This window comes from Ochotona princeps, chromosome 7, assembly GCF_030435755.1.
Source record: "Ochotona princeps isolate mOchPri1 chromosome 7, mOchPri1.hap1, whole genome shotgun sequence".
NCBI lineage: Eukaryota > Metazoa > Chordata > Mammalia > Lagomorpha > Ochotonidae > Ochotona > Ochotona princeps.
In genome coordinates this window covers 12,148,821-12,165,410 of record NC_080838.1, presented here as the reverse complement: position 1 = coordinate 12,165,410, position 16,590 = coordinate 12,148,821, and the positions used below count along the sequence as shown (strand labels likewise).

At 42.9% G+C, this 16,590-nt stretch overlaps 1 protein-coding gene across 1 annotated transcript in view; it reads right to left on the bottom strand.

Annotated features, from left to right (window-relative positions):
* Positions 1–850: 850 nt before the first annotated feature.
* The window catches only part of SLC10A7 (solute carrier family 10 member 7), a 273,880-nt gene continuing 258,140 nt past the window's right edge, over positions 851–16,590 (bottom strand). Inside the window, exons 11-12 of the mRNA XM_004588132.3 lie at positions 4,191–4,336; positions 851–2,147 (exon numbers count right to left, since the gene is read on the bottom strand). Of these exons, the coding sequence (XP_004588189.2) occupies positions 2,118–2,147; positions 4,191–4,336 (176 nt within the window). The 3' untranslated portion in view covers positions 851–2,117. The remainder of the gene's footprint in view (positions 2,148–4,190; positions 4,337–16,590) is intronic.

Sequence of the window (16,590 nt, the reverse complement as noted above, 5' to 3'; positions counted from 1 at the left end):
TTAAATCCCAATAAGCATGAACTACAAATACATTTGACTTTAGTGTTTTTATGGAAAAATACGCCATGGCATTTGTGTAAAAAAAGAAATATGCATAAACATGTCACGAAAGCCATCACAATTCACCAAGTAAAGATTATTTGAATACAAAAAAACAGTTTTAAAGCAACAGATAAAATGTTATCATAGTATTTTTTCAGTTGAATCATATTCCATAATCACACCTACTGTAGGTGTTAGACAATAGAGGTAGTTAAGTTGGGGAGGAAATCAGTATTCAAATGCTAGGAAGAAAAGCTCTAAGACAGCTTAGACAGGCAGGCAGGCAGTGGACAGACTCCCGTTCACTCTAAAACTCAGAGAAGCCTGTGGGAACAACACCTGAGCAGCTTTCTGCTCCCTAGGTAAGCCTCACATACCGAAGCACAATTACCGGGGTTTTTAGACAGAAGTGAAACTCTTGGTAACAGTGCGTACTACAGCTTGTTGAGTTATGGAGTATAGATACCTACAGGGTCTGGCATCAGCCTCGACATTACATTGAGCATAATTCTTGGGAAATGTATGAGGTTCAATGACATTGAAAGGAATCACAAGCAGAAAAAATTTTAAAAAGGTGCTAACAGTAATCTACAATTTACATGATTGGTAAGCTTGGGAGCTTCCTAAGGAATGACCGGTTATCCTGCGGGCAGTAGAACCTCAACAAAGACACTCACTGAGGATCAAGTGTGAGACCCAGGGAGTCAATCTCCACTGGCCTATCAGGAAAGGACTTGAGGAAGGGACAGGGCAGGATGGTGTGCAGCAGACAGAACACCTATCCCCTTAATTCTCTATGTGGGTCCCACTGATACCCTCGTACTCACTCAGAAGCAAGAAGTGCATATCCTTTGAAATCTAATATCCAACTGAGAAGTAATTTTACTTGCTATTTTGGCAAGGCGATGTTTTTTCTCTCCATCTGGCTGGACAGAATGTGTGTATGTAGTATTTGTACTGATGACCTGCATATTTCCATTTATTCTTAAAAGCAATATGATTTTCTTAATCATAACATTCTTAATACCATTTTCTTAAAATGTTGCAAGCATTTGTGAAATCTGCCATGGAAGTTCTCATCAACAAACTGTCTCGAGTGCCTTAGGTATGCTTAATTCCAGGATGTAACAGGCTGCTTCTGGCTGTAGAAAGGGCAATTTGGAAAGTGTTTGGCACATCTGTGTAACAGAAAAAGAAATGTTGGTCTCAGACGTGGAATGTGAACGCAACTTATTGTCAACTGTTGTTGCTCTCAAAATGACAGTAATGCTTTCATTCGTGTCTCGTGAATGAGTGTGCAGGTAGGTTGGAGAACAGGTAAGGAAGATGTCATCAAAGCAAGAGAAAAACAGATGGAGATGTAACTGTAACCCTGCCAACCGAATCCTGCAGCTTACCTCAAAACTTCACTCATAGCTCCAACATTAGGCCCCGTCTTTGAGGAGGTTTATAATAAATTTAAGACATAGAACACCATGTTCTCTTGGAATGGGACTGAGGAGTTTCTGTGCCAACTCCTAAAGGAATGTCTGAGAAGATGATGTGAGGCGAGGCAGGGCTCCCTTGCACCTTTCAGTGTCTACTGGAGACGTTACTCCCGCTGAGCTCACTGGGGAGAGGCATGTCACAGTGGCAGGAAGAAAGACTCAACAGCAAATCAAAGGACATGGGAAGCAGACTTTGGAAGTTTTCACTGTCATCAGGAGGGCGATTTCCTGATGCTGTGACCTCATTTCAAGCATGCCAGTAGCTAATACGGAGCTGCATTGCACAGAAAGTGGTACTGGGAAAGCACGTGAGCTTTTTGTCACTTTACTACGACTGTTTCCCTGCATCAGGAGAAAAGAAATTCACTCCAAAATATTGTACAACCTCTGGCAGTCACCAACAAAGCACATTTGGAAATAACGCTCTAGTCAAATGCAATGTAAGGCACTTCAACAGGTGTGTCGTGTTTTTGTATAAAAAAATAAAAATGTGCATTGGAACAACATTCACGAGTACAAGTCTTCAGAATGATCCGTAGGTCCAATCCTGTACATATGTACACTGCTACGTAGAGTGCGCTGCCTTCCTTATACCGTTGGCCTTGTCAGCTTCACTCCCTGTGAAAAAGAGAAAAGTGTTGGTCAGAGACAGGCAGCTTTGGGAGCTGAGAATTTATGCTTCTAGAAGGAACAGGAAGCCTACCTTAACAGTGCTGCAGGACCAACAAGACAAAGCCTAAATACAAACAGACTTACGTCCCACCTCACCTGTCATTTGCTCTCCACCACACTAAAAGCTCCATGGCACACAAGATGGTGACCTTGAGTGTCAACCAGATTTTCTACAGTCATCTGCCCTCCTCAACTACTCTTACGGTTCAAGGCACACAAGATGGTGATCTTGGGTTCCATGGCACACACGATGGTGACCTGAGGTCTACTGGAGTGTTCCTCAGAGTGGAGGGGGCCACTCAATGTTGCCATGAGGATGGACTCTTGGTCTGGCCTAGAGGGTTTCCCTTTCATAGGGAAATGCACAGCAATGCCCTCTTTAGTCTCCCTTTTGGAAATACCCCTGTTTCCTTGCAGAGTCCCACAGTGATGGAAGATTTGGAAGAAAAACTCACTCTGATTAATTTGCTATTCATGATGACTGCACAGCATTGATGAGGATTGGGATTTAAAAAAAATTTATTCATTTATATCCTTTGTCAAAATTTATATAAACAAATTCAGGTCAACACTGCATGCATACATTGATAGGCACATCCTAAGCATAACAAAAGTTTTTAAAGGGGATACCAAACTGCTCCTCTTCTGTTTGAGTAGCAGCTCATAGATTACATTGGTACCTGGCAGAGACCCAGAATCACCTGTTACACAGCTGAATGAGTAGTCATGTGGGATGACCTAAACTTCTCAGGTAGGATTCTGGGAGCCATGGGTGTGCCTCCTGAAAGAGATCTTTTTGTTTCTGTCTGGAGCGTTAGCATGGTGTTTTGGAAAGATATGGGAGACCCAGTAGACCAGGTTCAAGTGTAAAAGTTAGCACCATCTAATGTAAATTACCCATGGGACCTTGGGCAAATGGTTCAATCCTCTGAGCTTGTTTTCTAACCTGTTTGATGGAGGCAAAGCAAGCTCAGCTTTGAACATCATCCTATATACTAATGAACCGCATGGCAGTAACAGTAACAATAGCAGCTACCTTTATCATACCTCTCCAGCTCCAGGATGTAGATGTTGCACTTAGTTTTCTAGTAGCTGAAAGTGACAGCAGAGAAGTGACGTGTGCCCAAGGTCACACAGGGAGAAAGTGGTAGAGCTGGCAACAGAACTTGCGACTCATTTTTCTGGACCAGGCAGAGGACAGCCCGTGCTTACATGCTTAGCACACACAACTCAGCAAGTGGTCCTGTGGGCCTTCTCTTTGCAGGGCAGGAAGGACACAGCATGATACTTTGCCTTTGGGTGTCTTCTTCCTACACATATGCTGATAATGGTAGCTACTTTGTGTAGGGACAAAAAGAAGTCCTAGCAGGTCCAAGCCACTGCAAATGAGCCAGCACTGATGGTGTAACTATGTTACAACCATCATCCATGTCTAAACTTGCTGTACATCACCAAGTTTACTTTGTTGTGGTTAAGGATTGAGGAAATGAAAATCAAAAAGTATATAATATGTAATAAAACTTGAGCTAAGTGTGGTGAAACTAACATTGTATGGACTCCTGCATCCCTAAATTTTAATTTTTAATGCTCAAAGAAATTATTATACCTATGGAAAATTAAAATAAAAAGGCATCTGCATCAAGCCAAATTTCACCATTTTGAAAAAGCATGCAAAATTAGGATACAGATAAAAGATTGCGAGGACAAAGGTGTTGTATATTACAGTAAAGGGGGCACATATTGGGGGCATATTTATTTAGCTTTTACCTCATGCAACAGAAAGAACTTTACAAATTGCATTTTAGGCCTTAAATCTCTTTTACAAAAATTCAAAACAATTGACTCTCAACCTGTCTGTTCAAATGAAATGGATTATGATCCTCTTATTATCGTATTTAGCCAAGCAAATATCTAGTAGAACAAGGGGATTTGCTAGCATGACCTGGGAAAGGCATTTCAATCTGGTTTGTATCCTTTTTAGAGCCTCACCTTTTGTCTTGACACCATCCAAGACTTGATTGTTGGCACCAATACACTCCCCAGCAGGATCTGAGCTGGGTGGTAGATGAGCAAGGGGACGGATATCAAAGAGAGATGCTCATGGCCCGCAAACACAATCTTCAGCATTGGAATTCCTGAGGAGCAAGGGGGACAGGCGGGTGAGAGGCGAAATCTCCAAATTCCAGACATACATACCCTGTCAGTGTCAGAACTGCGGGATGAGTGATGACTGCAGAACTGAAATGGGCACATCTCTAATGAGTCACTCAATCTTCCCATCTTCCAATGACTTCCAAAAGCTCTGAACTCTAACTAAAACAGATGAAAGTGAAGAGTGGTTGGTATTCAAGGGCATTGGTAACTTGGACTACACACTAGCAGCTTGGCTAAAGAAAACAGGAGAGAAGACTGTATGTGATGGTGCTGCTGTCAGAAGGCAGGGAAGTATTATGGGCAAGCAGAAGTTCACAAATGGATCTCTTCTTGCTTCAGCGTGAAGGCAGTCTGTTGGTCTTTAGGGAGACCTTCCTGGCACAAGTTCAAAGCTCCTCATCCTCATCAAAGCTCTCTATTTGGGAGTGGAAAGGCTAGAGTAAGATAATGTAAGATAATACAGACTTTGTATGCTCTCTTTTGGCCAAGGAGCTCAAAGAGCTTTGCATGCATCAGGCAAGGCACATATGCAATATTGTGCATGGCAGATGAATTGTAAAATGAGGGTTGAATGTTTAAAGCTTATGGTGATGGTCTCAGTGGAACCTAAATAAATGAATACAACTTCGTAAGTCTACCTTTCTATTATAAAAGGGTGGGGTATGCATATTTTTGTAAGCAGCTGCCAGAGTGAACCTTTGGAGCTATAATTAACAAAATTCAGACACCAGCAATTTAACTATTATTATCACTCATTCTAATATGGCTACAGTTTTCAGAACTGCAGCATTTAGATGTCAGCTTTTTCAGCTGAATAGCTTTAATAGCTGAGCTTTCTCCTTGTTTCCCTGAGAATGGCCTCTGTAAAGGACTCCAGCTCCTAAACATGCATGGTATAGCACAAAAATAACTGTTTACTGGAATGCAACAAGAAAGGCACAGTTTTTTCAATTATTTTTACCTTCTAATAAACCCCAAACCTTTTTGCAAAAATGCATTTCATGGCTGCTTTCAGTTTTGTAGTCTCACCCATCAGTGCCACAATCTGAAAACACTTAACCCTTCCCCCACACAAGATCTTGCAGCTTCCACGTACAGTTTTGATTTTACACAACTTTCACATGAACATCAAATACAGAAGGGCTTTCTCTCTCTCTTTCAAATCATAAGTTTAAAAAAAACCCACTTGTTGATAGGTTTAGCATTATAGCCTCTTAAATGATCATTTTGGAGTTACTGTGAGAAAATATCAGAACCTGAACACAACATCCTCTTGTTTCTAGCAAATCTTACTCACTCCCTGGGCCAAAGGGATAATGTTAAGAAACTGGGGTGAAGAATGGAGTGGAGTAAAACAGAGCAAGTGATCAAAGTATGATCTCAGAGAGCTCTTGTGTCCCCACAATGGTGGACTGTGGCTGCAAGGCTAAATCATTTGAGTTATCCCTTCTGTCTCCTCTTTCACATTTTTTTCAAAAATGCAGTCTTACACATGACACAAAATTTTCCACTTAACCCTTCCAAGTGTAAAGTTTGATGGCATTAATGACATGATACTGTGCAACCATGCGTCTCCAAAACTATTCTCCTTTTTAAAGGTTTTAATGGTTAAATCATGAACCATTTGCAAAAATTATTTTAAAAAATGATGGCACTTAAACACATTTTTATTAATATGCACTGTGTGTAAATTTTTATGTGGCATAGTGTAATATTGCAACACATATACTTAGAGAAAGTCAATCAAGGTATGTAGCCAGACTTTTAATTTCCTTCTTGCTTCTTTGTGTTTGGAGCCCATCAGCCTATTGGCTTCTCTTCCAGTTCTTCATAAGCACTTAACACACTTGGCTTGTGATTATAGACTCAAAGTATGTTATTGTAAAAATTAAAAGAAAAAAAAGAAAAGGAGGAAAGTATTGCATTCATAGAATTGGATCTATGAAATTCATCAAATCTGTTCTCTATATATTACTAGGTTAAGAAAATATAACAACCAAACACAAACAAACAAACAAATAAATGGTTAAGAATCCAGGGCAGCTGAATCGCCACCGGGCTATCCACCTCTCTGGAGGTGTTCAGTCTACTTTCTGTTCCTTGACTATGTCTCTGTTCTGAACTGGATATTCCCCTAGCTATTACATGTATCTTATGGAACTTTCATTTCTTACTCTAATGCAAAAACAGAAAAAGTCATCACTTCACCCTTGGAAGCCCCACAGTATTATGAACTGTGCTTTGTGCTGTGGAACACCAGAGCTTACCACTTCTATGCTTGGTGACTGTTCCCCAACTTCCTTACAGTAATCACTGTTTTAAGCCCAGATTGAGTATGTTTTAAGTTCTACAAATGACAGAAAACATGTAGCATTTGTTTTTCTGTACCCGCTTATTTCCCTTAATATAATGGATCTCCAGTTCTATCCATCTTGCTTCAAATGTTGAGATTTAATTCTTTTTATGGTTAAATAATATTTCATTGTGCATATGAATCACCTTTTCTTTAGTATTTATTTTGTTTCTTGTAATGATTGCATGGTTGATCAGAATGGTAGGGACTGAGGTTTAGGGAAAATGAGGTGAACTCATCACTTCCAATTTTGCTATTTTTTCTTCTTGTTTCTAGGGGGCAGGGGAAAGAGATAAAGGGGAAGCCACACAAGACTTTCCAAATGACCCAATACTAAAAAATGGGGAATCGTCACCTGATAATCAACCCAGGTCCCTATGTGTGCATATTCTGAGGGTTCTGATCAAGTGGTTTGGATAGTTCTGAAATGCTGTCGACTTCACTGATCCAAGGATAATGCAGTCCTCCTAATGTCCATTGGCTGATGTGGTCAGCCTCAAGTCTCCATTAATCCAGACTTTTGCTGTCACTGTTTGGCTTGGGTAGTTGTCCAATTTGTTTGTTCTTCTTCTGCTATGGGACCCAATGAACTGCCATATTCTCCATTTGCATCAGGGTCTATGTTCACTGCTTTGCCTTTCTGACTGAGCAGGACATGTTCTTACAGGCGAACCTAAGAACCTGGGCCAGGTGTCCAAAGCCCCGCCAGATCCCACACCCCTGGGGCTCAAGAACCCAGCTCCCACTTCACAGGTGGGCTAAGAGACCCGAGTCAGGTGAACCGGCCCCACCAGATCTCCCCTGACTCCGGAGCTCAGAAACCTGAGCTTCACGCTTCCCACTTCACAGGCAGGCCAAGAGACCTGGGCCAGGTGATCCGAACCCTGCCAGATCACCTCCCCCTGGGGCTCATGAATACAGCACCCATCTTGCAGGTAGGCAGAGGGACTCAGGCCAGGATAACATTTTCTGTACCCATTAGTTTATCAATGGACATCTTGGTTGATTCCATATCTTGGCTATTATGTATAACGCAGCAATGAATTGGGGATTGCAGGGATCTCTTTCACAGGCGGATTTTATTTCTTTCAGATATATGCCAGAAGTGAGATATTTGGGTCAAATTATAGATCCACTGTTCTTCACAATGATTATGCTAATTTGCATTTGCACCAAAAGCACAGAAGGGTGTCAGATATCTTGTCCATTTCTTAACTGAATTAGTTAATTCTGTCGCTGAGTTTTTGGGGTTCCTTATACACTCTGGCTTTGTCAGATGTATACTTTGCAAATATTGTCTCCCATTCCGTTGGTTTTCTCTTTGCTGGTTCAGGAGTATGTTTTTTTGTTTGTCTGCCTTGGTTTCGTTTTCATTCCTTCCACTGCACAGAGATGCTTTACTTGGTATAATTCTGTTTTTGCTTTTGTTGCCTGTGCCTTTGAAGCACGACCCCCCCATCACTGCTTACGCCAATGTTGACAAGTGCTCCTCCATGTTGTCTTTTAGTAGTTTCCCAGTTCAAGATCTCACATTGAGATTTGACTCAGTTTGAGTTTATTTTAATTTTTGATAGCTGTTATGAGTGAGATTGATCTTATCATTTCTTTCTCAGCAAGTTTATTATTGATGTATAAAATGCTAAAATCTTTTATATGTATTGATTTTATATTCTGCAACTACACTGAACTCTTCATAGAGTCTTTAGGATTTCCTATACATAAATTCATATCATCTACAAACATGGATCATTTGACTTCTCCTTTCCTAGCTGTATGACTTTTATTTTTTCTCTTGTTTAATGGTTCTGATCCAAACTTACAGTACTACATTGCATAAGAGCGGCGGGTGTGGACATCCCTATCTGGTTCCAGATCTTGAAAAAAAATGCCCAGGGTTATTCTCTGGTGGCTTAGAAGTTGGGCTGTGAGTCACTCTTCAGTAAGCTTAAAGGGACTTTAAAGGGGAGACCTGGAGATATGCCTCCTGGGAGCTACTGTTAGCAATCAGTAAACAAAAAATCCACTGCAAATAACATGAGCAATGTAAATGAAAGCAACATGGGGACTTCATTTTGGTATGATCTGTTGGAATTGCCAAGAGAGCACTAATGACAATCAGCTTGGTTTGGGTGGATTCGGGACTTGCCATGAGCTTTCTTATGTCAAGTGTGCCCTTGTATGGGTTACAGTAAACCTCACAAGGACCCTGAGAGGTGGGTGAGAACTGCAGCTTACAGCATTTTACTAACTATGACATGCAATCATCTAGTGGTCCAGAAATCTTCCCCAGTGCTAGAATCCAAAGGGCAGCCCAGAAATGCTGTATCTCCAGTTCTCCACATCAGCTAAGGTCAGTTCAGCATGGCACGGGTCTTGTAGCTCCAGAGAGCCAGAAGACAGGCTAGGACTTAAAAAGCTTCCTAGCCCACATACCCTATTGGAAAGCTTTAGCCTTTGTGGTCCTCACAGAATCACCTCTGGGGCAGCAGATCTGCTCCTGCAATACATACAAGGATGGGCCTGTGACAGCGTGTGGATGAAAAGCTAAGCAACAGCTAGGGTCATGCCCAGAGGCCTTGGATCATAGATGTAGTTTTGTTTTGACCCTCAATAAGCCTCTTGGCGCACAGTGAGCTCTGTCTTCTTTGGACCCTAGCTTCGATTTGTCCTGTGCTGGTTCTTGAGCTCTTATCTCTCATCTTCAAATTCACCCTTTGTTCATTGCTTTCCTGCAGGGACCTGGACTTGTCAAATATCAGTCTTCCTGGCCAGCTGGTCCCCATGAGGCTCTGCCAATGGGGACACTGCAGGGAGGCTGAGAGCTGGAGGAGGCTATTTTCCAGGTGCCTGGACTTTCTCCCAGCCACGGCTTCTGTCGCCAGGGCAGAAGCTGGCTCCAGCTGACAGTTTACTTTGCCCCCAGAGCCAGGGGCTGTGGCAGGACAAGCACCCTCCTTGGAAGTCTGAGCCCCCATTCTGCCACCTTTAGGTCCTGAGGACCTTGGGTGCCTGCTGTGGTCTCCCAAGTTCTAGCTGTCCCCTGTGGTTTTTCACTTGTGTGTTTCCTCTTTTCTTCTCCCTTTGCTTTTTTGGTTTTCCAACTCCCTGTGGTAAGAAGGGGGGATTCGGGTTTCCTGAGGGACCTGGGAAGCCCTTTGCTGATTTGGCCTTGTGTGGCAGTGGTTTGCTTTTCTCTTGAACCAGAGCCGGGCTCCGTGATGATTCTCAGCTGCTGCAGACATCTGTCAACTTAAACAGGAACTGCTCCCCAGCAGTCGGTGTGCTTGTGACACTGGCATAGTAGTCATTAATCAAATTGTCTATTACTCCCCTCACCCTACCCCCATCCCTTACCCCAGCAAGGCACTAACATTAAAAATGAGTTTGAAAATAATACATTGGAGAAAAAAACTTAGTGTCCAGAGATCAAGGCCCTTGCAGCTGTCCTTTGCATTTCCCTTAATGGTGGATGCACCAGTCAATCACTAGGAGGGTGGGACACATCAGCAGGTCGAGTCATATGCTACTCCATTAAGCTTTTCAAAACCTACCTAACTCTTCACCCATTCAAATGTGTACTTCGCGTTTGGATTACTACATTTTCAACCTCTTGTTGCCTTTCAGTCTCTTTCTCACCTGCCCTTTCCAAATCCCAGCAGAGCTTCCCAGTGTGTTTGCATTTTCTCTAGGGCACAGCTGAAGCAGAAGGGAAGGCAAGAAGGGTGAGGGTGCTCTGGGGGCAAGCATTGGGAGCTGTGAGGTCAGTCTCTCCACCCTGGGGCATCTTTGCCGTGTCTCCAGGACTATCTGGACAACAAATGAAAACTCAACTAGTGAGAGGCTGGGAATCTTCCAGGAGTCGCTGTATGTATCACACTGTGATTCTGCCACCTGGCCATGGATTTGGCAAAACCTTATATTCAAGTCAAGTCAGAGAAAATCAGTCATACCTCTTATCCCGGAAGCCTATGTAATGTACCGCTTTTGTCCTCTTCTGTCACTTGTTTAATAATTCTCCTGATCATCCATTCATTCATTCAGTTAGCACTCATGCAAAAGATTAGGCACTTTTGAAAAGGGCTAGACAAGCCAGGATGCAGGATGTGACACAACCCTACATAGATATTACTTCCAGGCCACACATCTGTGGCCACTTACACCTCTGTCCTCAGCACTGCCCTACGGGGCACTGTCAGCTCTCAGTTGCTCTTCCTACTCTATCTCCAAACCAGTTTCCCTACTCTCAGGCTTGTTCTGTCTAAGCCATTTTCCATTCTGGAACCACAGTGAACCTTGTGCTGTGCAAAGCTGATGCAGTCACATTTCACAGGAGTTGACCACACTGGAGATACTCCTAAGGGTGGGCGTGTTGGGGGGAGGGACATATGAGGACTTGATGACCTTGTCCCCAACTCTTGTTCTTCCTTCCTCTCAATCCCACCATTCCTTTGTTCTTAGCCCCTGCCTTCCAGCCACTGCCAGAACCTTGTGGTTCTACATTGCTCTGCACCGGTGCCATGCTGGTTTGCTTCTAGGTATTTTCACTGCTGCCCCTGGTGCCCTTCATGTCCTTAACCCACTTCTTGATCTGTTCAGTTTCTCTATGGCTATTAGCCCTAAATTCTTCTTTTTTTAAAGACTTATTTATTTTATTACAAAGTCAGATATACACAGAGGAGGAGAGACAGAGAGGAAGATCTTCCGTCTGATGATTCACTCCCCAAGTGAGCTGCAACGGCCGGTGCGTGCCATCCGAAGCCAGGAACCAGGAACCTCTTCCAGGTCTCCCACGTGGGTGCAGGGTCCCAATGCATTGGGCCGTCCTCAACTGCTTTCCCAGGCCACAAGCAGGGAGTTGGATGGGAAGTGGAGCTGCCGGGATTAGAACCGGTGCCCATATGGGATCCTGGAGAGTTCAAGGCGAGGACTTTAGCCATTAGGCCACGCCGCCGGGCCCTAGTCCTAAATTCTTAAGCTGCTTCCTCTGGGAAGTCATCTTCAAAGTCCCAAGCCTGGAACTTAGAGATTCTTTCTTATCCATGATTATTGCTGCGTGGTATTGCAGCTGCCAACTCTCTACTGAACATGATTGCTTGTATGTTGGGGTTTCCCTAATCAAGCTATAAGCTTCTTCGGATCTGCAGCTGTTTCCTCTTCATCTTTAGGCATACAGTAGGTGCTCAAAAGGAGTGCACTGAATGAGTGGATTTGTATTTTTCAGATACCAGCATAAAGTAACTATGTAGACTAGCATCCAATTTTTTACTACCTTTGTTAATTAGAAAAAAAATAGCAAAAATTTACAGAGCCAAACAAACTTCTAGGAAGAGTTTTCTTTTTCAAGTAAAATTTAAATAAAAGATTCTTTTCATCTTGCTATCACTGCGGTAATATAAATGAAGTAAATTAATTTTAATGCTCCCAGGTACTGATTCTGTGTCACCATGGTTGACAGGCTCCAACTAGACTTTATGAGATGGCATTTGACTTTATGGAAGTGAACACTATGCACACATTTACAATTTTACAGGGACTTTAAGCTGTCATGCTGAAAAATGTTTATAAAACATTAATCAAAAAATGCCTCTTTAATACAATGCATTGTCTGAAAGATGTTAGAAGGCGCATGTTGTAAATGGATTCTTTCTCTGACTAAAGTAATTTCCAGCAAAGGCATTTTCCCATTGCTCCACAAGTACACTGTGTGGGTAGATAAAGGGCACTTTCTCAGCACATTACTACCTGATCCAAACACTTGGGAAATCACTAATGTACAGCATGCCATATTTCCATGTCACACATGACACATTCGTCTAAAATTATCCAACAGGGTTTGACATTGCAGCATATTCCATAAGCAGAGCTTTCAACTGACATCTGCCAAGTAGGAACTTCAAGCAGGAGCTTTCTTCTTCTAACAAGCAAGGAAGGAAGGGTTTCTTTTATCCTATACCCAGGATGGAAAGGATAAAACAATATGTACAAGAACAAGTTTCTTCCCCCTCCCATTTTAAATATGTTTATTTTATGTTCTCTGAATTAGAAAATTCTGTTTGTGTCAGTGCTCAAGTTTTAACAACTGCTACTTCCTAGTGCATGGGGAGTTTTTCCAATCTTTCCTTGAGAAACAGATATTTTTCTTCCTAGATTAAATACAGATGTTTTATTTAATCCCCACTAGAAGCTGTTTTATTGGGCATGATACAGAAACTGACTCCTCTCCATGACCGCTCAAAGTTCACTGGTGTGCAGGTGCACAGTTTCCAGCATCCATCTGCCCATCCACTCATTGGCTCATGCAGAAAGTACTTTGGAGCCTCTGCCATCTCTGATACTGTCCTGAATGTGAGAGCTCTAAGGAGAATAACACAGCCAAGGGCCCTGCAATCTTTTTTTTTTTTTTTTAAAGATTTATCCATTTTATTACAGCCAGATATTCACAGAGGAGGAGAGACAGAGAGGAAGATCTTCCGTCTGATGATTCACTCCCCAAGTGAGCCACAACGGGCCGATGTGCGCCAATCCGAAGCCGGGAACCTGGAACCTCTTCCAGGTCTCCCACACGGGTGCAGGGTCCCAATGCATTGGGCCGTCCTCAACTGCTTTCCCAGGCCACAAGCAGGGAGCTGGATGGGAAGTGGAGCTGCCGGGATTAGAACCGGTGCCCATATGAGATCCCGGGGTGTTCAAGGTGAGGACTTTAGCCACTAGGCCACGCCGCCGGGCCCGGGGTCCTGCAATCTTGGGTACTGTCTTCTGGAAACTCTCTGCCCCGCCCTTCCCCTTTGCCCCAGCTTCATCAGCTTTTGGCCATCTGCCTGGGCAACCTCTACTATCACTAGCTTGCTCAATTTCTGCACTTCAAAACTCGGGGATCATCTTTGACAAAACTCATTTGTCTTCCTACCTCTAGATTAAGTTACCAAATTCTGCAGATTCTCTCCTCATTTACCACTTCCCCCTCGGTTTTCATTGCCATCTTCCTAATTCCTTTCCTTATAATATCAAGCTAAGATTACCCTTCTGCCTCCTGACAAGGCGCCCTGTCTGCAGCCTCTTCCCCTCATCAATCCTACAGACCACGGCCAGATTAATCTTCCCCAAGCCCACATTAATTAAAGCCAATCCTCTGCTCGAAACTGCGATGGCTTTCACATGCCCATTCATCAACTCCTCGGCCTGTTCAGCTTCAGGGAGGAACAATGACTACTCTTGCCCTTTCTAAGTTCTCCTGCCTGCTAAGTGCTTTGCCTGCATTATCTCACTTAATCCTTACAACAGCCTTATGAAGTAGGTAGCAATGTTCCCTTTTAAAAGATGAGAATAATAGTAGGGCAGTTAAGTGAAGTGTCTAACCCAGTCTGGCTGTTGGGTGGGAAGGATAGAAGTGGATGCCAGTGTAAGATATGTGCATGCTCATTCCATTATGCTGACTGCATGAAGCCAAACTTTCAATGACCCACTGCTGACACTGACCCAGTCCTATCACTTTGTTGTCTCTGTCACAGCTGAGCCCTGGCTGATCTCGTCTTTTCTGTGTATTGAAGTCCTGTGGGCACACAGAGACTCAGTTTCATACTGTCCTTCTCCATCAAGGGGGTCTTCCCATTGATTTGTGTTTTGAAGAATGAAAGCATTCTTCCTGGTGGTGTCAGTTAGCAGTTGATTATCTCTCTATTATTGTGTGTAGCTTTGGGTTTAGCCTGAACATACTCCAAGTATGATATCTTTCTTTTATAAAAAATTAATGTTTTAATTAGGAAGGCAGATCTACAGAGAGGAGAGAGAAAGATCTTCCACCTGCTGGTTCACTCCCAAAATAAAGACAACGTCCAGACTTAAGTTGATCCAAAGCCAGGGATCTCTTCTCAGTCTCCCACCTGGATACAGGGTCCCAAGGACTCAGGTCATCCTCTCCTGCCTTCCCCGGCCACAAGCAGGGAGCTGGATGGGAAGTGGAACAGCTGGAATACTATCCAGTGCCGATACGGGATGCAGGCACATGCAGGCAGAGGATTAGCCAGTTGAGCATCATGCCGCCCAACAATAGCTTTCTCTAAATGCCCTGCCATGTTGAAGCACAAAACTGCTACTCAATACATAAATGATTGATTATTTAAGAACAGGTGCTACAATAATGTTTGATAAAGACAGGATTCAGAATAAATACTGGCATTTTTCTGGATTTTTAAAGAGAAAGCATTTGTACAATCTTGTGGGAAAGGATTACAATTTCATAATGCAAAAACTTATTTTATTTGATAGGACATGAAGGAAAAATTGGGCTATCCATGGAAAGCAAAATTTGTGATGAATATGTAAGTGTGGATTAAGAGAGGAAATACATTGAAAGGCACCCTTGGAATCTTTTGAAGGCTAATATTAGATGTGCCTCCCCACTTAACTAAGAGATAGTATACCCTGATCATCTAGATCTTCCCTGTCTGGCAAGAGCTTCATTACCTTGAATTCACATGATTGGTTTTCCATTTAAGTACTTTCCTGACTTTTCACTGAGTTCTCCCGCTGCTGGCTGGCAAAACTGGAATCCAGTGGCTTCCTCCTCCCATTGTCATGATGACTTTCCACTTTGTTCAGCTTGTTTTAGTTAGCCACATCCATAAGTCTACTGTCTCAATGTCCAATGCATTGTTCCTGGAATTCCTCCTTCTCCTTAGTGACTCTCTCAGAGAAGCTCCTGTTTATATTTAAAGTCCCCGGGAGAGATGGGCTCTGCAACCCTAATGGGATTCAGGATGGCAGTCTCTGAAAGATGCCACTCAGTGCCAGCTTTGCTGTCCCTTTCTCTTCCATATACTATCACACATGTAAACACACACAAACCTGCTTTTTGAGGAAAAAGTGCCACAGAAAGTCAAACTTACTGGCGCTGGTTTATCTCAATTTAGTAATAAATAAATGGCAATTATACTGTTTCTGGAGCACTGAATGATGCCATTCTGTGTTAGAAATAGTCTTTTGGTATTTGCTTAGTACATGCTTTCAGTTTAGTATGACCCTAAAGCAAGGCCATTTCAGTAGTAATAGCTGTTGTTTTGCACAAGGATTCTATTGAGCACCTAATGTATAGTTTGGCAGTTAAGAAGCCCTGGTACAGGCGCTGGCACTGTAGCATAGCACCGGCACTCCACATGGGCAGCTGTTTGAGCCCCAGACAACCCACTTCCAATTCAGCTCTCTGTTCATGGCCTAAAAGAGCAACAAAAAATGACTCAAGTCCTTGGGCCTCTGCACCCACATGGGAGAACCAGAAAAATCCTGGCTTTAGTCACTTAGCTCCATCTGTTGTGGCTACTTTGGGAGTGAACTAGGGGTTGAAAGCTCTCTATCTCTCATTCTCTCTGTAATTATGCTTTCTCAAACATCAATTTTATATATATTTTTAAGAAGCCTGGGACAGGATCAAGAATTCTGTGTTTATCTTGTTTAACTTACCAGTTACTGTATGTGTGAGCTTGGTGGGACAAATTATTTAACCTCAGTTTTCACATCTGTAAAATTGAGCTACTTGAATTTAAATTGAAATAGTATACAATACTTGCTATGAAGTATGTATTCATCTGCTATATGCCGGACACTGTTCTAGGTGCACTGAGTCCACTGACAAAAGCCCTTGCCCTCGTGGAGGTCAGATTCTTTCATGAATATGGGGAAGGAGATGGAGGGTCCAAGTTCAAAGCCAGGCAATAAGCAGATTGCTCCCAATAACAAAGTCAGGGAACAGAGCAGTGAGCAATTGCTAACAGTTACCTAGGGGAGGAAATAGTTAAAATAAACTCAGAGAGGAATTTGGATCTTCTAAGTTCGTTCTCCCTTTTAGAAGGCATGAAAAGGAAGATGGTCTGCATTCCTGTGGATGGG